We start from the raw sequence: 23,706 nt of genomic DNA on the forward strand, positions 1-23,706 counted from the left end.
CACACATTGTTTGTTGGTGCTGGATTTGTGCCATGTTTTAAGAAAAGATTAACATCAAAATACTCTTTTTCCCCTGCCTCAGGTTGCACCAATAACTGCTGATTGTAAGTGTGCGAAGAGCAGCCTGGCATTATTTTGCTCATGTTTTTTAAAGGTACTTTACCAAAACAACAGCATCAAGGACTGCGCCGTGTTGCGGGTACACAGCACCCAAGGTCTTCGCGTAGCATGAAGGTGAGTGATTGCCTCTGAGTAAAAGGGCTGGGGCAGGGAGTGTTTCCACTCTGCTCTATGCAGGATCTAAGCACCTCTCGCTGACCTCTACATTTGCCAACAGAGCGTGAGATGACTGCCCAACACCTGCCCTGGGCGATCTAGACTGTTTTTCTGGGTTTGTCCAAATATGTAGGACCAGGAGCAGGGTTGTACTATTTGTCCCGTTTCTTGCAAAAAAAATATTGTGGAGTATTCTGTTTATGAGGTTGATTTAAGGAGTAAAATCCATATGCATCATCTATAAGGTGGCACACTGAACAGAGCCAGTCAGCGGGGCTCCTTCGCTCCCCAAGCCAGGGCTGAGCTGCCGACAGCATGTGACTAATGTCTGCCCAGGCAGGGCTGGAGGATGAGCTGCGTCTGATGAGGAGGCCTCGAGGTCTGTCATTCAAAACATGCTGTTACAGACTGCTTGTCTCACAGGAACACCCATGGGGAAGATCAGGAGGTAAAACCACAGTAGAGCTCACAGGCACGGGCAGGCAGCGGGCTGAGGGATGCACCAAGCATCGTCATCCCACCAGGCATCCCTGCGCAGCACCCTTCCAGCACAGGGGCAAGAGGTGGCCCCCTCCCTGCATAGAAACCCACTGTCTGCCCACAGGCTGTGTAGTGTTATCCCAAAAAGAAGTGGTTTTTTTAAATTTTATTTTTCCTTGCTTACACAGGAAAACAGCCTGGAAATACTGGTGAGAAATAAGTTTGGGAAGCAGCTCTGGCATCATCCCGCAGGGTGCTGGCACTTCCAGGGCTGCAGTAGGCTGGTCTTATTCTAGGCAGGTTTCCCACACTGACAGGCTGTAGGGCACAAAACAACCATGTAACAGTGACTAATAAGAATTGCTGCCTGTCTCCATGTAGAAACACTTGGGAAGGGAGGGGTTTCAGGGAAATAAGAGCCTTCTCTATCACTCCTTCTTGCCTGGGAGAAATGTGGCTTTGCAAACGGGGGAGCGCGGGAACCAAGAGCCAGGTTTATTCCCCTGTGTCTATCCATCCCCCTCATCTCTCATGCACAGAAATTTGCTTTAATGCAGACTGCAAACCCAAGGATCTTCTGGCCTGATTATGGCTTTTATGCTTATGAAGACAGATACAAGCTTCCTTGCATGCAGCGGTGCATTAGGAGTTTAAGCCGTGGCTTAAGCCGGAGGCTGTGCCTCTGACTTTGTTTACATCAATAAGAGCAGGAATGTTGCACCATCTCTGCAGGCACGACCAAAAGAAAAAATTAGTACATCTAGTCAGTCTGGCTCAGTTTGAGCGGTTCTGGGATTGTGTTCTGAATCTTTTTTAGCAATCTTGAAAGGAAGGAGAGAAATCTGTAATTAAATCAATACATATGTAAACGAGCATCTGCCACAGAACCAGTTTAACTTCTTTGTGCTAAACATGTATTTCTGTTGATGCGTTATTTGTGACATATTCTTTGTATTTAAGGGTGTTATTAAGTTGGATTTTGGCTTGATTTAAGCAATTAAATGAGTCAAATCATTCTATGCTTTTGCAGGATTTTTTACGCTGTTATGTTGGCTCTTGATGTGTGTTCTTGAGACTGCCTTTGAGCTGACAGTTACTTTTATGATTTATGATTATTCAGAAGCAGGTTTGGATAAATCGTGTGGCTGATAAACTGTCAGTGTTCAGGTTTTCACTGACCAAATGTGACTGGATGTGAAACTAAGAGCCGTTCTCACAAGACTGTGTTTGGATTTGGTTTGTTTCTGTATTTCTCTAAGACCCCTTCTGAAACCTCAGCCAAAGCAATGGCTTCAGTAACTTTAGTCTAATTCTTTGGTGGCTCTAAACTCAAGTAGCTCTATTTCAGTTGTCTGGCATACAGTAAAAATACTGAGAGCCTGAAGTCTTTATGGCATGAAAGAAGATATTGTTATTTCCCATGTAGGAAATGAGTCTGGTCTTGCATTTCCTGAACACTCAGTGCTGCCATTTACTCCCTGGGTAAATGTGATCCATTATTCTTTGTTTCTTTTCTGGTTCAGAGCTTGGCCCTCCCTAAATCTCTCTTAAAAAAATAAATATATTCCTAGCAGATCTCCTTGAAAAAAAAAAATCATATTGGTGATTTTGCTGTCTGTGATCTGCAAATTCTGCAGTGACACTCCACGGTGTGTAGGGCTTGTGCATTGGACTTGGGTGCTGCTGGCATGTGGGTGGCAGGGTCAGACGACGGGCATCACTTCTTCCTCAGGTGTATACTCGTTTCTTCCTAAATTGGGAAATCCAGCTGTGTCAGTATGGCTCAGTCAGGAAGGACTCTTGGTCTTGCTTCGTTAGATATATATTTTGGCTGCAGCAGGTTTTCACCATGTCTGCATAGTTCCCTGTCATTGGATTATGCAGTTGCTGCATCTCTCTTCCCTTTTGCAGGATGTTTCTCTTTATCTCCTGCGTCGTGTTGCTTCCACTGCTGTGACAGAAGGAGAGTGTGAGCAGTCCAAACAGCAAGGGTCACCTCTGGCTGCTTTTGTGTATTATAGCACTTGAAGATTATTAGTGCTATTAGCAGTACTTTGCATGCCTGAGGATATGCAGTGTGTTTGCACACACGCAATTAAGTTTGTCCTTGGTTGGTGTGTGGATTCATTGCGCAGCTGGTACTTGTGGTAGATACATGGTGCAGCTCCTGGGTGACAAATGCCATGTCATGTTGCTAGTGTGGTAATTCCAGGAGGTTCCATCAGGACGAGGCTCATGAGCTACATAGATGCCCAGAATGAAAAGATGCTCACTGATCCCAGAGACCTTAACATTTGTCATGCTCTGCTGCTGCTGCTGCAATCTTTAGAACATTACATTTGTTGTATAGACAGCAAAAGACACAAGAATAAGAAATGGATTGAGGAAAGGAATACCAATACTACCTTTTTGCCTGATGATAAAACAAGATATTTGGAAAAACGATCTGCAATGCCTAGTGGAAGAGGCATGATGCAAAGGTCATACATACTCCAGCCACAGCGCTTTGCATATGTCTTAGTCCTCAAAAGGAGGCAGTAACAGACTGCATGCAAGCCAGCTCTTCTTCCAAAGGTCCTGGCTCCCACAGCTACTGCTGCTTCCCGGGGAGCTGTGCTGTGTCCCAGAGCTGCCGTCAAATGGCACAATGTGGCAAGGAAAACTTCCCACCAGGTTTAGCTTGAAGAAGTGCTACATTACTGTATTACATCAGTAAAACTAGTGAATTCCCACTGCTAAGTAAATGAAAACTGTAGAGCAGCTCAGCAAGGATCAGACAGATGGGTGAAACAAGGGAAAACAAGTGTTTGTGTCACAGTGTGTAACCAAACTGTGGTGCTCCCAGCTGAGGGCTGCTGTGGGGGACAGCAATACACACAGGTCTGTCATAAATGCAGCTCTCTGGATGCCACCACCAGTGTAGGAGGTTACAAACAAACTTTGATGGGCACAAGGTGGATCCTTAATTTCCTTGGTTATCAGCTGCTCTTGGATCTTTGCTCTTAGTGTAGGATGGCTTTTATGCCTGCTGTCTCCAGAGTTCCATCTGGGCTGGGCTGGCACCACAATCCAGCCCTCAGCCCGTGTAATGGTGTGTGCTGAGCATCATGCAGCCCCACCCCACATCCTCTAACACCGTGTGTGGGAACAAAAACTGTCGGTCAGTGCGCTGCCAATCCAAGTGAGAATTTCTGCCCTGCCACCGCCAAACCTTGTAGGGACACAGTGATTCAGAATTCACTTCTGCTGAGTTCTTCCTTTGCCTTAATCGCATCCCAAAGCTGCTGAGCATTGGGGCTTGGTGCTCACCGAGGCTGTGTGCTGGGCTGATGTATGAAATGCTCAAGGGCTCTTCATTAATTTTGTATGTTAATATCACCAGAACAGCTATGTAATTTCAAGAACATTTAATTTCCCATGCAGAGCTCTAGCCTTTATCCTACCTGAGGCATAATTTTATGAATGACTCGCTGGCACCTTGCCACCCAGCAGAAGCCACCATGTTGCAAAGGATCATAGTGGCGGCTGTTAGGGAAGAAATTTCCTCCTCCTTCTAGGAAGGAGGAGAAAGTTGTCCCATCCCATGAACACCGGTTATCCACAGGCTGTGAGGAGGACACAGGAGCAAAGGCTGCAGATGCCCCACAATCCTCCAGGCCATGTTGCTGCTCCTGTGCCATGAGAGGAGGGCTCGGCACATCCTTACCTGTGCAAAGTGGTTGTAAATTGTGCTTGCTCTTGAGTCCTTATACGCAGCTGGAGAGGGATTTCTCAGGGTTTTTGGAAATCTGTTCAGAGGAAGGAATTTGTCACTGCAAAGCTCTCTGGTCTTAAGCCCTCTTCTGACCTGGAAAAGTGTCCCTGCATCAAGGTGAGCTCACATGGCTCATGATGTGTGCACTCGGTGGGGTTTCGGCTTGCATACCTCAGTGTACACACAGCCTTGGCCTTGACCATCCCTTATGGGTAGGGATGGTTTCAGCTCCAGATCCCATGGCATGGCCAAGACAACTCACACGTCCGTTCTTCAGAGAGAGTACTGCAGCTTGCTTCTTACCTTCACTTCAGTGGGGTTTTTAGTAAAAGCAGGTAGTTACTTTAGAAGGTTCGTAGAAGAAGGAACATGACATAGGCATTGTGGTGGTGTCTGTGGTTACCTGCCTTCTCTGCTGGATGCCATGTGTGATGGTGCCTTTGGCCATGACCAAAGAGAACCTGGAGAACTTGGCCTGGATATTGGTAAGGACGGTGTTTGGCAGCTCCTGAAATGGGCTAAAAGGACATAATAGGGTCTAAGAGAGGCCTGTTGTCTACTGTTAATCAGATATGGCCTTTCCATATGATTCTTTGCAGGCATTGTGAAACTCAAGCTCCATCCTCCTGGGAGATGCCCGTCCATCCTTGCCATGCAGGGAGGAAAACTTCTTTTACATCTTCTGCCTTTGAGATCAGGTATGTAAAGGAAGGTGATATGAGAGCTCCATGTTTGTACCAAAACACATGCAGGATTAATTGAACAGCAGGGCTCATTCTTAGAGACCTGAATCATGTGCTTCTAACCTCTAGGATAAGCTCAGTGTTTTTTTTCTGGCAATAGCAGAGCAAGAGGTCATTTCTACCACTAAACTCTTCTGAGGCTGTTTTCAGCAGCAGCCAGTGCTTGGAAAATGAACCTGGTAAACATTAGAAGAAGATCAGATCGTGTAATTGCCTGGTTTTGTGGTTCGTTAAAGTTTTGCATGGGTGGGCACTGTGGTGTGAACCTACTTTCAGTTCCATTGATGTTCTTCCCTTGCAAAACTAAAGAAAAAAAACTGAGTCCCCTTTTCAAAGATCCTGATGACTGCCCCAGAGGCTGCATGCTCTGCTATTATTTCACACACAGCAGGAGGGAATCAGGGGAAATTCATCCTCCTGCACCAAATCCAGGCTGTTGGTTAGAAACTGTCTCTGCATCATGTGGCACTGCCACAGACCTTCACAGGCCGGTAGAGACAGGAGGTGTGTGTGTGTGGCAGCACTGAGACTCAATATTGCACTACATAATTATTAGCTGTAGTGATTCAGCTCAGTTCTTTGCGACTCAGGGTGAATTCACTGGTCAGGAAGCCAGGAAGGGCAGTGATGCTCCTCAGGAGCTGCATTGCAGAGTGGGAAGTGAGTGGGGCTGTGGGAGGGCTGGGACCCTGTGGTCCGTTGACCTTGGCTGACTGCCAGATGCTCACCCAGTCACGCTCTCACTCCCCCTCCTCAACAAGACAGGGGGAGAAGATAAGATGAAAAAGCTCATGGGTCGAGATAAGGACAGGCAGATCACACACCACAGGCAAAACAGACTCAACTTGGGGAAAAAAAAAAAAGATCTGCTAATCCTGCAGCCTCACCTCGAGATACAATCCAGTCTGAAACAATATTGCTCTGATTAGGGCTGGCATAGTGATTTTTTTCTATATCCACTGAATATATTTGGCTGTTTCCATCTCTGGATTTTTGCTCTTCCCAGCAACAGAGAGGCCTCATTTCAAGAGTGGTGGAATTGAGACCAGATGACTTATCTAAGGTATCATAAGCAACTGGACACAGGCAGCAAAAGTAAGCTAGTGTCCTGCCTTCCAGATCTCTCCACCTATATGCCCAGGTGGTGAAGGCCAACAGGATCCACAACGCGGATGGCTCCTGGCCTGCAGTGGGGCGTGGGGAGGCTGATGCTGAGGGAACCAGCTGGGATGTGCTCTGGGTTTGCTTTCCTTTCTCTCAAACCACTTAGTCCTGTTTCCAGTACAGTTCCCCCAACTTACTGTTACTGGGCTGACAACACTCAATACTTACGTGGGTAGATTTTTCTTGTGACTCAGCAAAATCATGATAATTTCTTGACAGCTGCACATTCTTCTTCCCCTCCCTGAATACTGGGGTGAAACGGTCCTTTTTTCTGTCTTTTTGGTTAGTGTCACTTGGGTGTTTTCCTTGAACAGGGTGTTCAGGGTTTTATTTTCACTGTATTTTGCAGCAAGTGACCATTTCAGTGTGCAAGCCTCTCTGACTGCATCACGTCTGTGTAGTAGTTCCCTCCAGGTGTGCGGGGGTTTTTTAGGCCGAAGACTTTCCACTTTAAAACAAGGGTTGTTTTTCTGCTAAAAGGGAATTACAACTTCTGGGTTTTGGTGACTCATTGAAGCAAGAAATGTGTCCCCCCACCTAGGCTCATGAGGAGCTACTCTGGAAAGAAAAAGGTGTACCCTGAGCAGTGTTTGGGTGTCCCCAGGCCAGCTTTCATCAGCTGACATGGTGATGAGGTGGGGATGTGCTGCCTGGGACTCTGTCTGAGCCTGGGCATCATCAGGAGAGCTGAAATCCCACAGCTCTGCAATTTGATGCCAGGATCTGTGTCTTGAACCTATAACCAGCAGCCACCTGTGAGGCACGTAGCTCTGGGTCCGATTTATTATGCATGAGATGTGTTTGAAGGAGTCTTTTCCAGATGAAGCTTGTTCCTCTGGTGTGACTTGATCCTGGGAGACCTTCATGTGGATAATCATCTAAATATTAGTTTTTCAGCCCCATCCCCTCCTTAATCGGAGTGCTTGAACAAGCCACGTTTTTCTGTAGCTCTACAGGAACTTTGTCCACACCTTATGGGGAGCCTTTGGGAAGGATGAAGACAGCCAACAGACTCAGCGTGCTTCCTGTGGGGTTTCCAGCCGCCAGCCTGAGCATGGTGGGACAGGAGCCGGACCAGAGCTCCCACATCACGAAGCAGCCGTGTGAGAGGGGCTGGGGCTGGGTGTGGGGCTCCCAGCACGGCAGCCGCTCTGCGGGAGCCTCCTGGGTGCGTGCCTTGCCCCTGTGGTGAATGTGAGATGAGCTGAGGCCTCTCAGCCTTCTGCAAACAGGCTGCAGGCTGCAATCTCCGAGAAGTGCCGTGAATCTGCTGGTAAGAGTGACTTGCACCTAGAAACTGAAGCAGATTCACTCCCAGCGTCAGCAGGACGCAGGGGCCGGGGCTGCAACATCTTCTGCCGTCACATTCCTGGAAGGACGGGAAGATGCCCTGCTTGTGCGTCAGGGCTGTGATTCACCTGGGCTGGAGACACTTATTGGAAATGCCTCTCCTCCAGGCTGAAAAAGACAGAGGGAAATGCTGAAGCTGGTCCAGTGACACACCATCACCAGCTGCTATGTGTGACCACATCTATTGACCTCATTTCAAGTGTGCAGCACCCTTTGCAGAAAGGATGCTTAACACAGACAGCTCAGCTGGGTGTTTGGAGACCTGCATCTCTCTGGGCAGTGACCAAAAAACATTCAAAGCAGGTCATCCTCGTGACAAGTGTGTCTGGCTGTGATGGAAATGGTGTGCCAGTAGGCAGGAGAGCTCAAGCTGCAACACAGCCTTTTGCCACTGGTACCTGTGTTGAAAAGGAAATATCTCCCTTGGGAAAATAATGTATTTGTGGAAAGGCTCATCTACACAGCGACCGTGGTTTTATTTTTCTCAGTGTTTAGAAAGAGAAACATCTTACAGACCCTCATGTCAAAGCTTCTGGTAGCACCACCTGCTGCAGCACTGCTATGAGAAGTCTTCATCCTCTGGTGCATCCTGAGCACTGCAGGGAGAGGCAGCCCTTGGCCTCCGAGATGCAAGCTTGATATTTGTCATTGCGCTGCCACCATTTTCCTCTGCAGAAGCCCCCCGAGCTGCTGGGACTGCTGGTGCGGAGGCGGGAGTTTGGGCCTGAGGCAGTGGTGCTCACAGATGTGCTGGGCCACTGGCCACCTCCAGCTGTAGAGTTCCTGCACATGCAGTGTGCGCCGGGACTCTGCTGTGGAGGAAAGCAGAAGAGAAAATAAATTCCTGGTGTGTTTCAACACTCCCACTTATCACACGCAGCTGCCTCTCCACTGCTTAGGCATGAACTCAGTAAGGTGCAAGCTGGGGCTGGGGTGGTGGTGATATCCTTGTCCTTATGGACTGGTGTCTTCCCTGATCTCTGCAACCAAAGCTCCTTTGGTCTGCAACGCTGAAAAGAGGGATCAACCCCAGTGGCCAGAATTTAGTCTAGGAAGTACCTCCCATGTTGGCATGATGGTTTCCATAGCACCAGGAATGTCTTTCTTCTATTTCTACTTCTGCATGTGTTGTTTCCTCTTAATTTTATTAGTGATCTGAGCTGATCTTGCTGCTCAGGTTTCTGTGCACAGTTCCTACCAAAAGGGTTCTGTCCAACCCTGCCCGGGGATTCTCCATGCCACTGCAGCAGTCGGTGACACCAGCCAAGTGGGGTCAGAGCTCAGCCTGGACCTGGGCTTTGCACCACCTCTGGCCACAGCATCGGGGCTGCCGGGCTGGCTTGGGGCTGTCACTCGCTCTTACCCACCGTGGCTGCCAGTGCTCCAGCTGAGCACACACTAAGCCTGACCTGGGCTCTGCGCCTGCCCTGCTCCCTTGGACTGCAGGGAAAGAGGAGGTGGCTGGTGTGTTGAGGAGAATCACACCAGCCACAGGGTGCTGCTTCCTTGGCTGTGTAAAGGAAAACCTGCAGCCAGGGTCTGTTCAGAGGGAGAAATTCCCACATCAGTGCTTTGTGGGAGTTGGACTTGTTCTCTTCTTTAAGTAGGACTTATCCCTGGCCTGAGTACTACAAACATTATTATGTCAGCAGCAGCTTTTGCAGCTTTAGTTTGTTCTTCTCCCCACAAAGTCCTTTGCTCTGCAACCTGAGGACTCACCTGAGATGTGCCCACATCTCCGGGGTGAAGGGTAGACAAGGCTACATGGGTGCTTGGTTGCAGGGTTCCACTGGCATCGCCTGCAGCACCACATCCCAGCATGGAGGCCCTTCATGTTTAGCAACAACTTTCCATGTGGCTGTGTGTGGCAGGGATGGAAGGATGGACGGGGCAGGGAGGGAAGCCAGAGAAGTCAGTAGATGGCAGAGTTGGTTTAGCATCTGCTCTCTGTCATGTCTCTTGCAGGCTCACAGGGATTTTATGCTGGATTTGTCATCAGGATGACACCCCAAAGCCTGGGCCATTGCAGCCTGGCCTAGGAGCAAGGTGTGGCTCAGGCTGGTGCAAACCAGCTGGTCAGGACAAGCATCCACACCATGATGCTGCAGCAGCGGCAGCGCTGGCACCGTGCAGGGAAAGGGCTCCTCGTGACGCCTACGTGCCTGGCTCAGAGCATCACAGCTTATGGTGCCGAGACGAAAGGGCTGTGGGTTACCATTGCAGTATCTATTGTATGCCATTGAAGGTGACGCCGCTTTGCTTTTGCATCGCTTTGCAAGAGATTCAAGATCGGTTTTTCTGCCTCCGATCGTGTGCGCATCAACTTGGTTGGGCTCTCAGTCTGGCGTTACTAGAGAGCAGTGGCTGCATGAGGATTTCCACACGAGCACGGATCCCTCCTGCCCCCAAGCGCTGCCTTCTCCATGGGGATGGACAGTCCCAAGCAGGGGCTGAGAATTTTCTCCTCAAAGCCCTCAGGTCAGAGTAGTGCTCCTTGTCTGCCCCTCAGCCCTTTGGCTGCTCACCCTTGCTGGCTGATCTTCTGCCATCACCAGCAGTGTCACTCTCTCTTGCTCACCCCAAGGGGATCCCAGTGATCCTAAGGGATGAGCACAGCCTCCCAGGGGATTCAAAGGTCAACAGAGGGAGAGGTAGAAATGACAGTGAAGGCTGAAAGGGGATGCAGTGAAGAGCCATGGAGGTGATTCTCATAGTGGTGAAGAAAACCCTATGAAAGCATTATGGAGGTTGATGTGTGTGAATTTTTGAAAAAGGTAAGTAATTTGCATTGATATTGCCTTGTCAGGGGTATTGTGGTTTAATGGAGGAAATAAAGGCAGAAGATTAAATTAGTGACTGTCAGATCAACCCTGGGAGATTGCCCATCTCTTGATAATTTCCAATTGGGATCTAGATGGTGTGCTGCAAGATGTGTCAGTGCCACACACCCCTGGTGGGCTAACCAGGCACCGCCTCCCCGGGGCTCAGACTGCACAAGGGCTCACTGCAAACCTCCAGCTATGGAGGAAAAGGCTGAGCAGGATGGCCGCTGATCTGGGTTGTGTCTCACCCACTTTCCATGACAGAATCCACCCAAAATCCTCGGGGGCCCATCCATCCCAGCGCTGCACCTGACATCACCTCCTGAACTTTGACCAAGAGCTGTGAAACCCTCCTTAGGGCACAATGCAAACCCTGACCTATGGGCATGTCCCAGCCATGTGGCTGGGGACCCTCGCGGGGTGGTGGGAGCCAAGGGCTGGGTGGCTCTGCTGTGGCAAGGCTGAGTTTGGCCCCATGGAGCCCAGCAAGTGCTTGGAGCTGGCTGCAGCAGCGGCTGCTGAGGGCTCAGCCCCATAGGGTGGGGAGGAATGGCAGCATCCCCCCCTCTTCTCCCAAGGCTTTTGTTTTGTTTGTGAGTCCCACACAGATGCAAAAGACGCAGTCCTGGCTGCCTTTTGGTCCTGTCCCAACGGGGCGGGCGGGGGAGGAAAGGGCCATGCAAAGACAATTCTGGGACCCTCCCCACCCACCCCATTGCACCGTGTCGTGGGAGGCAGCCGCTGGCGTTGGCAGACCTGCAGCCTCCCGTGGGTTTTGCTTTTCTCCGCTCCTACCATCTCCTTTCGCAACATGAAAGGGCTGAGCCTCGCCAGGGCGTTTCACTGTGGCTTTGATGCTCACGGGCCCCTGCACCCCGTGCCAGGGAGAGCTGCTTTTGGACTCAGCTGAGTGCGGGGGGACGCATGGGATGATCCTGCTCCCTCCCGCTGTGACTCAGACAGCAGGGGCTTGTTTGGCAGGGCCAGGGCGGTGGGGCTCCCCATGGCAGGCTTTATTTTTAGGAAGCTGGGAGAAGTAGGTGCAGCCGTCACAGCAAGAAGTTTCTAGTGCGATTTGTGGTTTCACAGCTTTGGTAAGGCTCAGCATCAGCAGTTTAGAGGCTGGGTGTCCTCCGTGGCTCAGCACAACAAGGCTGACATTGCCACCCAGATGTGCAGCCCAGATGTGGCGCAAGACTCCGTGGGGTCACCAGGGCTTGTTTCTCTGCCTTTCCCTGCTCTCCACTCACCTTGATCCCTTTGGGAAAGGCTGTCTTGGGGTGTGTCCGTGGGTGGTATAGCAGGGTGGGGAGGTGAGGAGGGATGGAGGGAAGGGGGCACAGGGGACAATGGCCCTCAGAGTGGGGTGGCTCAGAAGGACAGCAGCACCCCAGTGCCATTGCCTGCAGCTCTTTCCCATTGTTCTCTGCTGCTCTGGAGGGTGACAGAGAAGGGGCAGATGTTCCCTCACGTCTTTGGGGAAGATGCAGTGGAGATGACACTCCACACCCTGCTCTGACCTACCTGCTGGGCAGCGGGACCCTGGGACAGCTTGTGCTCATGTCTGCTGGAGCTTGGAACTTTTGCTGACCTCCGCATGGGTGTCTCCGTGGCTGAGGGCCACGATGAGCGATGGGGCTACAGCCAGCCATTACCACCATAGTGGCTACAACCACCACCTTCTGCTCTTTTCTTCCACAGAGAGACGTGACCATGTTGACACCTTCATCTATCCCTGAGGCTGCTTCTTGCTGCTCTGGACTCCAAGAGCTTTCTCTCATTCATACTAAGGTAAAAAATGAACGGAAACTACAGCGCAACCTTTCCTTCTCCGGATGCTGGTGATGTTTTCTGTGGTGTTCTGGCTATGTCTGTTCCTTCTTCCTCTCTGGTGACGGGGTTGTCCTGGAGACACGAAATCTCAGAGGATGCAGAAGAGGGAAAAATCTAAAGAAGTGACAAAGCAAATGGTGGAAAAGCTCAAATTTCCCTTCTTGTCTGTGGCCCCTGTGTTGAAGGGAATTAATTTAGGTTTCTCTCATAGGTTCCCTTCTGCATCCCTCCCACGGCATCACAGGCAAACTCCTTTTGTGACTCAGAATAAAATCCACTTTTTGAATGTATTGTTCTTAGCACTGCACACCACCCAGCATTTTTTAATTGTAAAGAGCATGTGGGGCGAGCAGCACATTTTAAAGAGCTAGTCATGAAACCGCAACAGGCACCCCAAAAAAAATCACTCTCTTCTCATCAGCTTTCACCTTGCTGCCTTCAGAAGTGCTCCCAGCCTTTTACAAATCACCAGGGCAGGCAACCGGATATTTTCTCAGTAAACAAAACTCTGAGCACTGAGTACAAGCGGAGACAATTTGCTGATCAGTGGAAATACTACAACTAGGTCAATAGGAATGCAAGCGATGGATCACATTTTCCCATCATCTCACCCGGTGGTTATCTGTCTGGAGGAACCGTGCCGGTTTGGGTTTACAAAGTGGATGGGTATGGTTACATTCAGAGGGTTTGGGGGTTGAAAGAAAACTCTGTTGGTTTCTCGTGGTGGGCTCATCACCACGTGAAGGTGTGACTTCACCTTCCCTGGGGTTATCCCATGCAGGCAGACTCTTCCCTTTGATGTTGGGTCCTCTCTCTGTTGTCCATTGTCTCTGTGGACCGTGCCCCTCTTTCCCCAAGGCTTTTCCCCAAAGCTGTGTCCCCCATCTCTGCTATGCTCCCCCATAGTCCCACAGCAGCCAAGCAGTCAAGGATGTGCAACCATGATACTACCTGTCCCTGGCATGGGATAATGTGGGTTTGAGGATTTTGAGTCTTTCCCCCCATCCCTATCATCCATGTGAAGCAGTGAGGTGACAACGGAGCATGTCCCCAGTGGCCCACACCACCACGCACCCTGCAGCAGCTCTGTCCTGCTGGGTTGCCTGGGTCTGAACAGCAACAGTGGTGGGACAGCCCAACGGGGCTCTGCTTTTCCCAGAGCTTGGTCGGCACCTCCTGGTAGATCTGGCACTACTGACATCGACTCCTGGCTCAAGCCGGAGAAGCTGCAGGACCTGGTGGTGCGGGGTGGAAGAGGTGGCTCCTGAGGGTTCGTTCCCTGCCAGTCAGGGCAGCCAGGGGCTGGACTGCTGACGTGGAGCAACGGTTTCCTGAAGAGGAGCTGCCAGCCTGCCCTCCCTGCTGACGAACCTCTGCCAGGATCCCCAGTGTCATATTTTCCACCTGGTTTCTCCTGTCAGTGTGCTAGTGACTAGTGACTCTCAGTTTCCTGGTTTGCAGCACAAGCTGGCCAACCGTTTGGTGATGTTTCTTGCTGGGTACCCAAAACTGGAGCCTTTCCCGATCCCCCTCACTGAACCCAGCAGCTCCTCTGAGTCTGCCACCAGCTCTGGCCTCCGCAGCAAGGTGCGTGCAACGGGGCCGGCGATGCACCTCAGAGTTTCCGGCGTTACCTACAGGTTCTTCTCATTTCGGTGAAACGGTAACGGGTGGCTATCCAGAAATGGCTTTGAAAAGGTTTCATCTGCCAGGGACAGCCAGGGCTCAGGAATAGCTGTGCAAAACCTCACTCGCTGCTCTCTGTAACACTCACCACTGTGGTTTCACACTTTATCGGTGGCCCCTCAGTCCTGACACTCAGGATTCGGGGAAAGTATCAAGAGATGACTTCTCATGTTGTTCTGCTTCTCATGTAGAGACTTCCCCCAAATGTGAGTGTTAAATTCAGAGGAAACTCTGAAGAGCCCTGGAAAATGCTGGTGAGTGCCATGGGGCTGAGGCACAGGGCAAGGACTTTGGGCAGCAGGTGCTGATCCCCGCTGTGACCTTGTGGCCCTCAGCTGTGTAGAGTGTCCTTGAGGATGTCCACCACGAAATGGCTTTTTGCCTGTGACAAGCCCGCCATGGCAGGGATGGTGTGTAGGAGCTAGGTGTCAAACCAGACCCCTTTGAGGAGGCTAGGGCTGTTCTTTCCAAAGATAATGCCACTTTTAAGATAAAAAGGAATAAAAGCAGTGGCTTGGCAGTGCCCCCAGGCTGTGTGTAGGCTTGGTCCCAAGGATCCCAAGACCAAGGGACCAGGTCCAAATCCCAGTGATGCCAAGGTGACTCACTTTTGCGACCCAACACGGTGGATGCCCAGCACTGTCTGGGTCACCTCACCGCTGTCAGGAGGATGCTCCTGTGGGGGCTGGGAAGCCCCAGTGAGCTGGACAACAAGGCAGACCTTGGTTGGTGAGGGTGTGTGGGCAGCCCTCAGGGTATGGGCACCCAGGGGCAGGGACCCCAGGAGCCACTCTCTCCTCTAGAAGGTAAGAACGAGACTGGGGTGCTGGCCTTGGAGCTGACAGCCCCATCCCAAAACTCCTGTTGTCGCAGAGGGGTGACAGTCCTGGTACAACGAGGGGTTACATAGCTCCAAAGCATCAGCCAGGGCCTCAGCCCCAGGCTGTCCTCTGTCCAGCTGCTGAATTGCTGCCCACGAAGACCCTGGTGCCATCCCACACTTGTGATTTGGATGCTATATTTAGGAACACAGTGACCTGCCAAGGTCAAACTCTGACTTGATTGCAGAGATGTTTGTGCTTTGTTACCAGCTTTTGCATTTGCAGCTCACAGCTCTCTAACCACACAGGACAGGATGTGAGAGAGTGGGTAGATAGCAAAAGCGAACGCTGGACTCCATCCTGCAATGCTCTGAGCAGCCCCGACAAGGCGCTGGGTACCCTCCTCTCCTGGGGCTGCTGGCGAGCAGCACCCTGCTCAGTGCCCTGCTGCTTCTAGCAGGATCCAACCCTTTATTTGTTGCATGCACATCTGATAAGAGCATTGCCTTTAGCATGCTACTTTCAAAACAACTTTACATGATGGCTTGATGACTGCCTTCAAACCAGCGTCCCAGCCCCCCTCACAGTACAGCCTCACAGCCCTCCTCTGCACCCCAACAGAAACCCAGATTTATCCTCTTTGCATGGAGAAAAGATCTGTCCCCTGTTGTAAGCAGTGAGGAGCCCTCTGCTTTTACCCTAAATTATTTTATCAGTGGTGCATGGCTGCGCAATGTCAGATGCTTGAAGAGCCTAGGGGCAGGACCGCGCATCCCTGCTGCCAGCTCAAGAAGCGTGGGGGCATAGAGGGGACATGGGTTGCCCAAAGTTGCATGGAGGTGATGCTGGGAAGTCAGCAGCTGGCAGGAGTGCCCAGCATCCCCAACAGCCCTTTTCATGCCTGAATATATAGATATAGGTAATATGGGTAAGTGAGGACAGAGTCTGAGATAGTTTGTGCCCTTGGGTGCAGGGTGAGCACTTCATTAGGTTATCAAGAAAACTGCTTAGAACTTGTCTCTCCAAAGTGATGGCCAAGCACCAAGACCCAAATCCTGCTGACTGTGGAGAAGCATGAAAGCTGTGCCCACACTAAGGTCGCAGTGCCCATAGAGATGGTCCTTTCTCCAGGATTATCCAGCCTACCCAAGAAGAGACTTCACCCATGGGAAGCACAAGGGAAGGCCAGAAACCAGCACAACCCACTGGCCTCAGCCAAGTGTCTTCACTGCAAAATCATCCTTCTCATGAAGGAAACAGGGCAAAAAGCATTTCCTCCCCTTTTGGGAAACAACTGACTTTCCGAGTGTTTCCTAGCCCCTGTCAGCCCACAGTGCTGTTCAGCAGCTCTGTCTGTGTATTCATGGTCTTCATTTCTTTGAAGACAACTTGCCATGAAACTTTCATCCACAGCAGGAAAAAAACACCAGGGTGTAGTCTGGGGTGTTTCGAGGCAAATATGAATATATGGAATAAGAATCTCTCTCTGCTTCTGGTAGAACGGTAGGAAAAAGCATGGAAGTGCACCAGAGAAGAAAGTCTAAGCAACCTTTTTTGTTGTGGGAGACGGTAGTGAACAAACCTACCCACTACGAAGATTTTTTTCCAGGAAGTGTAGGTTGCTGCAACCTGTATCCCTTGAGCAGCGGGTGCTCACACAACAGTTCTCATGCTACTTGCAAGCAGCGCATTTGAAGGAACCCCAGCAACGTGCACGGAGGATGAACGAACCCTACAGCCCTGCGACACCCCGGCCCATCAGCAGCACCTCACCCAGCACCATGAAAATGTTCATGGGCTTCCTCACTGTATTTATTGTAGCACAGATGATTGGGACCGTACTCTTCTGTTTGTATCTTCACATGAAGATGGATAAGGTAAGTGGAGAAATAAGGTTGATTGTTAATGAAATTTGCCTTCAGCCGTGGCAAGATGTGCTCACCAAAAGGACGAACATGGTAGAAGATGATGCTGGCCACTGGATGGATGCAGGAGTGGCATTTATTACACCCGTGTTCTCATTTCTGCTTTAATTTGACACTAAGATGTACGCTGAGGAAGAGATCTCTTCCCTTCATTAACAAAACGGGAACAGATCAATCAAGAAGAGCCATTAACAGCAAACCTGGCAGCCAATGGACAGTCCGAGGAGAGGAAAGTGTGGTTTAAACACACAATTTTAGACTATATTAAGCTTGTTGGTGGTTTTTCTGGTGTCATAACACTTGGCAGCACTGTGAGGATGGGGGGTTCAGGAATGAAATTTTTTTTAGTGTTTGCATGTATGAATTTTGCCAATATCTCTTTCTGTTTAGGGAAGAAAAGAGTGGATCTTAGTACTCTGTCTTTTTTTGAAGAGACACAGTATCACTGATCCTGTCCTATACCTGGGACAATATTTACCAAAAAATTAAAAACTGAAAAGCTGTTTTTGAGGTTGCCATGACTGCAGCCAGACTGCACAATGCTTAAAATCACTGATCTAAAGCTACTTTTCTCCAATCCAGAAAAGACTACCAGCTAAAGAAATGAAATGTGCCTAAAACCCAGAATGAGTTCTTACCAGATACAATGATGAGATAATCTTTACTGGTTTTTAAATGTGTTGTCTCAAATTGAAATGTAAGGGGGTGTCTGATGATCTTCAAGGGTGGAGAGCAATTCTGAGTTAGAGGGGCTTAAAAGTTGAGGGGATGAAAAGGGACTTTGATGCATGGGGATTGCAGCCTGGGGCAAAGTGGCGAGTGGAGGCTCTCCAGCAGAGTGAAGCGTGACTGCACCGGGCGGTGGCAGAGGATCAGAGGCAGCTGAAGCACAGTGGCAGAAAGATTTCAGCTGCCTTCAGACCTCATGGCAGGGTTTCAAACCTGACCCTTCACATCCCAGCGCTGTCTGTGCTGAGCTCTCTGCCAGGCTGTGTGTCCTCATGTCTGTCTGCACTTCTCTTTCTGTTCAGCTAAATGTTAGTTTTTCAGAAAAAAAACAGGTGTAATTAAAAAAACACCAGTATTTATATATATATATATATATATATATGTTATTTTTTATAGCTTTCTGGGTTTTTTTAATCTACTTTTTAAATCTGAAGCTCTTGGCAGAATTCAACCCCAAGCCACAAGTCATTTTGGTCTCTTTGCAGCTCTTTTAGTCAATAAGCTAGCCAAGAAAATGCAAAGTCACCCTGCATGGGCAGGGCAGCATGGGGCTGAGCGAGCATCCCAGCTGCCTGCTGGGGCCACTGGGGCAGTAGCAACAAGCCCTGAGCCACTCACTGAGATTTCCCTGCTGCTGTCTGTAAATGCAGGTCGGTGGATATTTGCCACCTGCCTTTTGGAAAAGGCAGAGTGGGAAATATAAATTAATTATCAAGGTGATGATAGAAAATAGGAAGGGATCCTGAGCAATCCTCCTCTCATCCAGCGTTGCCAACATTGTCAGCCCCGTGGGTGTCATTCCTGGCGGATGCGGGTGCAGATGCTGTGCCGGGCGAGTGGTGTGAGCACCTGGTACCCTCAGTGTGTCTGCCTGGCTTGTCCCGATGCTGAACAACCGACCCTGAACTCACCAGACTGAGGTTTATCACTAGCAGGAATACAGCTTGCTCCGCTGCCAGCCATTGCAGGTTTCCCACTAACATCCCATTCACCCTCTCTTCTCTCCCTGCCGGCAGATGGAAGAGGTGTTGAGCTTAAATGAAGATTACATCTTCCTGAGGAAAGTACAGAAATGTCAGACGGCAGAAGGTCAGAAGTCGACATTATTGGACTGTGAAAAGATTTTAAAGGGCTTCCAGGACCTCCAGTGCAAGGTACACTGCTGTTGGGCAGATAAAGACCCCGCTGAAGGTGGAGGGGGACTCCCAGGCACACACACAGCTTTGCCCCAAGTTTTCTTTAAAAAACCATGGGTGCCCTTTACCTTGGGAATGCATAGCACATGCCCTTTTTTACTCTATAGTCTTTTTACACTATATTGATATCATTGACAAATACCATCCATTTTTTTTTCAAGACAGTCTTGGTCAGAGCATGTCCAGCTGTGGCATGCCGAGGGATGCTTGGTGCTTGCGGTGGGAGGGAAGGACCTGCAGCCACCCTGGCTCTGCGCTCTGATCTCAGTTTGAAAAACGTTGATTTTCTGCTGTCTGGCACCTTTCACCAATCCTGTGGCAGGTGACTGTGAGGATGCTCATGGCCACCTGCCACCGGGAGCACTTTTACGCCCACCTTGCCCAGGTGTCAATGACGGTGCAAGGCTTGGGCCAGGCGGCACGTCTCCCAGCAGCCGGCAAGGAGGAGGAGGAGGATGCTGTGCAAATGCCACCCTACGGGCTCAGGGATGGCACCTCCAGCCGTTGCAGTAGCTCCTTGCATTGGGGTGCAAAAGAGCCAACCTGCACTGCAATGTCCTCCTGGAGTGGCTGAGGGCTGCCTAGCCAGGGGTGAGGTGCTCTCAGCCTCCTCAGCCCTTGAATTCACTGTTTAGGAGGGGGTGTGCTGGCCAGAGCAGGCAGGAGAGGGACATTTCTTCCTCACAGTCAGTGCCTGATTACATCATATGCCTCAGCTAAACCCTCAGGTTTGCATCAGTACCCAACCGACAACAGAAAATCATGTCTGTGATGGGTCCTGCTCAGCAGTCTTGAAAACCCCCCTTCTTTAGGGGCAGGGATGTGCCTGGCTTGCTGGGCGGCATCTACAGCATGGCTCTTGGACATGGTTTTAAATGAAAAGGAGATATTTTTTGTTTGTTTCTTTTTTTTTTTTTTTTCAAATAAACTTTCCCCATCACATCATTGTAATTGCATAAAACCTAAAATCAAAAACCCTACAAACCCCCTGCTGTAAACAGCCCACGGCTGTATGTTATGCTGGAGGGGCTCTGCAGCTTCAGGTATCCTCTGCCAAGAGCTGGCAGGGCTGTTGGGGCCAGACAGCATTAACCTAAATAGTGACCAGAGCATCTTTACACAGAAGCTTTCAAAATCATTGATTTGTACATCTTAAAAACCCGCATATATTTTTGCTGTTGTTACAGGGTGGGGAAGCCAGCAAGGGGCAGCCCAAGTTTGAAATGCAGAAAGGTGAGTTTCCTGGTGCCTCCACTGCACCCGTGGCTTGCTGGGGACAGGAGGAGTAGCTTGACCGGGGAAGGGGTTTCCTTCACCCTGCAATAGCCCACTGGTGCCCCAGAGCACGGAGGCAGGGGATGGGGTCAGGATTTGGAGCATCCCCATGGGGGTAGGACTGTGCTTGGCATGGGGCTGGCAGAGGAAGGCACTGGGCATGGCTGCCTCACCAGGGCAGGTGGCTCTGGGTGCCACGTTGCCTGAAATCGATGAAAATGAATCAAAAATTAAATCTGTGGCATTTTTACATTGCAGGTGATAAGCACCATGAGCATCCCCATTTGATGCACAAGAACGAGACATACGTGGCAGGTAAGGGGTGGGCACATACAGATCCTGTTCCCACGGCAGACAAGGTGGCAGACCAGCAGGCTTTATCCCTCAGAGGCTCCACCTTGAAGACAACTAAGTGTCTTTACTGAGCAGAGGCCAGATCCCACCCCACTCAAAGCTGGGGGGGCACTTTGGAGTCTATGTCTTCTGAGCTGGATTTGGCCCATAGAGAAATATCAAGGGTTGGAGGTGCCACAGGCCCTGCAGAGGAGCTGTGCTGCCCAGGGTGGGACTGCGGGTGCCAAGGCATTGATAACACTGGCCTTCCTGATTTGCAGCAGAGAAGAGGCAACCAATTGCAACCCACCTGGCAGGTCAAAAGAGCAGCAAGGCCGTCTCAGGTAAGATAGACCCTCTCGGCACTGCCTTGGCCAGGGAGCCAGTGGGGCACAGTAGTGTGCATGCCCCAGCCCAGACCCTGCTGTCCTGCTCCATGGCTCTGTAAGGACAGGGAGAGGGACTATACAACTGCCCAAAACATGGCAAACCTCCCAGTGGTCATGTCACCATGGGCACCTGTGCCACATGGAGTTTGCATATCCCATGCCAGCTGTCCTCAGTAGGCTTATATATGCCTTCCTAGAAATGCAACACTATGGCTTAAGATTTACAGTGTTTTTTATGAGTGGAAAACTTTTTCATATTTAAGGAAACCAACCTCTCACTTTTGGACTCAAAACTCAACACTTTTTCTCTCCTGGCCATGTCTTGCTGGGGTGGTTGCTGCAGGAGGACTCTGTTGGCATATTGTATCTGCTGATGTAACCATCTTCTCACCTGTAATGGTCCTAGTAGCAATATGGGCTGGCTGATGACTTTACAGCATAGATAGCGCCAAACTGATTTAGGCAAGCTGTACTTATTCACAGCCATGGCCACGTTAGGTTTGAGGAAATGCATGAGTCCATTTTCATTTGTGCATCCCTCTGCACAGACCATGGTTGCTCTCACAGCTCCATCTGCCAGCGCAGCCTTAGCTAAGGGATTCCTGCAAGAGCAAGGATTACCAGAGAGAGTAAGAACTTGCAAGGTCAGACTCTCTATCTCGCAAGGATTTCACAATCTGAGTACTTTTGATTTAATTCTGGAGTAACTGCCAGTAATTGGCAACTGCTCTTTCCATCTCTGATGCAGCATTTCACCCAGAGCTCAGCCTACCTATGAAAAGCTTAGTGTTAGATAAGATCAAAGAAGTGAGAAACTCACTGCATTTTAAAACTCCCTGCTTAAGCACTTGTTGAGCCTATAAAGCAGATTGAAATTGCCCAAAGAGCAGCAGCTGCCTGGAACTCAGCCCTGCACCTCAGCAGTCGGTCACAGAGAAAACGTCCCCATGGGATGCACGGGCATGGACCATGGGCTGTGTGGCTCCCCCAGGACCACCCATGCCACCCCGCTGCACAGACTGGGACTGTGGGCTGGGACAGTCGAATCCGTTATTCCCCTTGGAGCCAGGTTGCCCACCCTTGATGCTCTCAGAGGTGTCTCTGTAGACTGGGGAAGGTGGAGGTCCAAAATCCCTTCCAGAGGTCATAGCTGAGCTCAGCCCCTATGGCCATGACTTCCTGGTCTCTGTAGTGACTTAACTGTACTGACTCCAGTGGGAGTGCATGTTCATGAGCTGCTCTGATGACACTGATCGTGCCCCAAAAGCCATGGCAGTAGCAGGTCTGTGTGGTCGGTGGTCCCAGTGGTGGGAGGCAGCACTTGTCATGCAAAACCCTTTCAGCTCTGCACCCTGCCAGGGACTGAAATTGTGGGATGTTTATTTTTGTTCCTCCTTGTCAAAATCTCACCTTCTCTGGAGGCCAAGTGGAGGAGGAACTTTGAAGGAAAGGCAGCACCCAGTTCAGAAAAACTATGTGCCCTGGGATGGGTGACTCTGAAGATAGGAGCTGTGGTGTGGTTCTGGCAGTGCTTTGAGGGCTCAGAGGCTGTGACACTGAAAGCTGTGGAGACAGCAACCCTACAGGGATGGACACAGGGGTGTGCAATCCTCCACCCTAAGCATTTCCGCTTGGTTGGATGAAGGAAGTAAGATGCTCCTTCTCTCAGATCATCAATTCAAGAATGTCAAGGTTAATGACCAGAAACACAAGTTAAACATGTCCTGGCCTTGGGGAAGGGCACTCTGCTCCCCTGGGCTGGGGATGGTGTCCTGGGCAGGACCCACCCCTACACCCTGCAGCAGACAGAGGCTGTGATGCCAAATGTCTGTGGGGTGTCACCCCAAAATCTGCCTGCCAAACTGGATGTGTCCCTTTCCCAGCTCATCTGCCATGCTTTCCCCCTACAGTGCTAGAGTGGAGGACGACGATGTATGGCCCCACGAACAACGCAATATCCTACCAGGAGGGGAAACTGAAGGTGAAGGAAGCAGGGCTCTACTATATCTACTCCCAAGTCAGCTTTTGCACCAAGGCAGCAACTTCAGCACCCTTCACCCTCTATATTTATTTGTATCTCCCCATGGAAGAGGACCGGCTCTTACTGAAAGGACTAGACACACACAGCACCTCCAAGTCTCTCTGTGACCTCCAGTCCATCCGGGAGGGAGGTGTCTTCAAGCTCCGGGAAGGTGACATGGTCTTTGTCAATGTGACAGACTCAACGCTAGTGAACTACAACCATGGCAGCACCTACTTTGGTATCTTCAAGCTGTAGTGAGGAGGGGGCCACCCCGAGCTGGGGGTCCAGCCCCACTTTGTTGAGCAAAGTGGCTTTCCCTGTCTCCCGTATTTATGTTCCTCTGCCTCTTTGGTTTTCTTGTTCTTAATTTGTATATTTTGTTATTTATTAATGAGGGCTAAGGGGCCCTGAGAACACAAATGGAACAAAGTTTGAAGTTGTTGTTTGCACTTTCCTTTTTTCTTTCATTGCCAACAGTTTTGTACATGCTGGTGTTATGTGTTTGGGTCCACCGTGCCCCATGCACCTGGCAGGGTGGATGTCCCCGTTATGTCACAAGAGCTTTATTTAGCAAGCTCTACCATCAATGTTTCTTTCCTAACAACATAGGATGGCTCAGGGCGCTCCAGCCAAGCTAGGTTCATACATATCTCCTGTACCAATCTGCTTACAAAACATCAACGGAAAAACATTAAAAGGCTTAGGAACATCTCTTCTAAAGGAATCAATCAGCCAAGTACTGACCTTACGTGCTAGCTGCTGGTGATGCATTGTTGCCACCCTAACTGTCTGCTTTATCTTGAGAACCCCCTTTTTTCCACACATGCCTTTCTATGAAACTCAACCAGCCTTCTTGCTTAGGGTGACACTGCCTTGGCCAGGTTCACGCTTGGTGAGAATCTCCCCG

General features: G+C 50.2%; 1 protein-coding gene across 3 annotated transcripts; it reads left to right on the plus strand.

Moving 5' to 3' along the window:
- Nucleotides 1–188: 188 nt before the first annotated feature.
- Nucleotides 189–23,239, plus strand: CD40LG (CD40 ligand). 3 transcript variants are annotated; one of them, XM_074835014.1, is made up of 9 exons: nucleotides 189–234; nucleotides 5,110–5,208; nucleotides 6,260–6,348; nucleotides 12,291–12,380; nucleotides 18,600–18,737; nucleotides 19,967–20,012; nucleotides 20,313–20,369; nucleotides 20,669–20,731; nucleotides 22,687–23,234. In XM_074835014.1, exons 4-9 carry the CDS (start codon nucleotides 12,303–12,305, stop codon nucleotides 23,052–23,054), a joined length of 750 nt encoding a protein of 249 aa, XP_074691115.1. In that variant the 5' UTR covers nucleotides 189–234; nucleotides 5,110–5,208; nucleotides 6,260–6,348; nucleotides 12,291–12,302; the 3' UTR covers nucleotides 23,055–23,234. The 3 variants fall into 3 exon arrangements, with proteins under 3 accessions (XP_074691115.1, XP_074691113.1, XP_074691112.1); XM_074835012.1 differs by lacking the exon at nucleotides 6,260–6,348; XM_074835011.1 differs by lacking the exons at nucleotides 189–234; nucleotides 5,110–5,208; nucleotides 6,260–6,348; nucleotides 12,291–12,380 and adding an exon at nucleotides 16,608–16,806 and having other exon boundaries at nucleotides 22,687–23,239.
- The last annotated feature ends 467 nt before the right edge of the window (nucleotides 23,240–23,706 follow it).

The sequence above is a fragment of the Strix aluco genome, chromosome 10 (assembly GCF_031877795.1).
Source record: "Strix aluco isolate bStrAlu1 chromosome 10, bStrAlu1.hap1, whole genome shotgun sequence".
Lineage (NCBI taxonomy): Eukaryota > Metazoa > Chordata > Aves > Strigiformes > Strigidae > Strix > Strix aluco.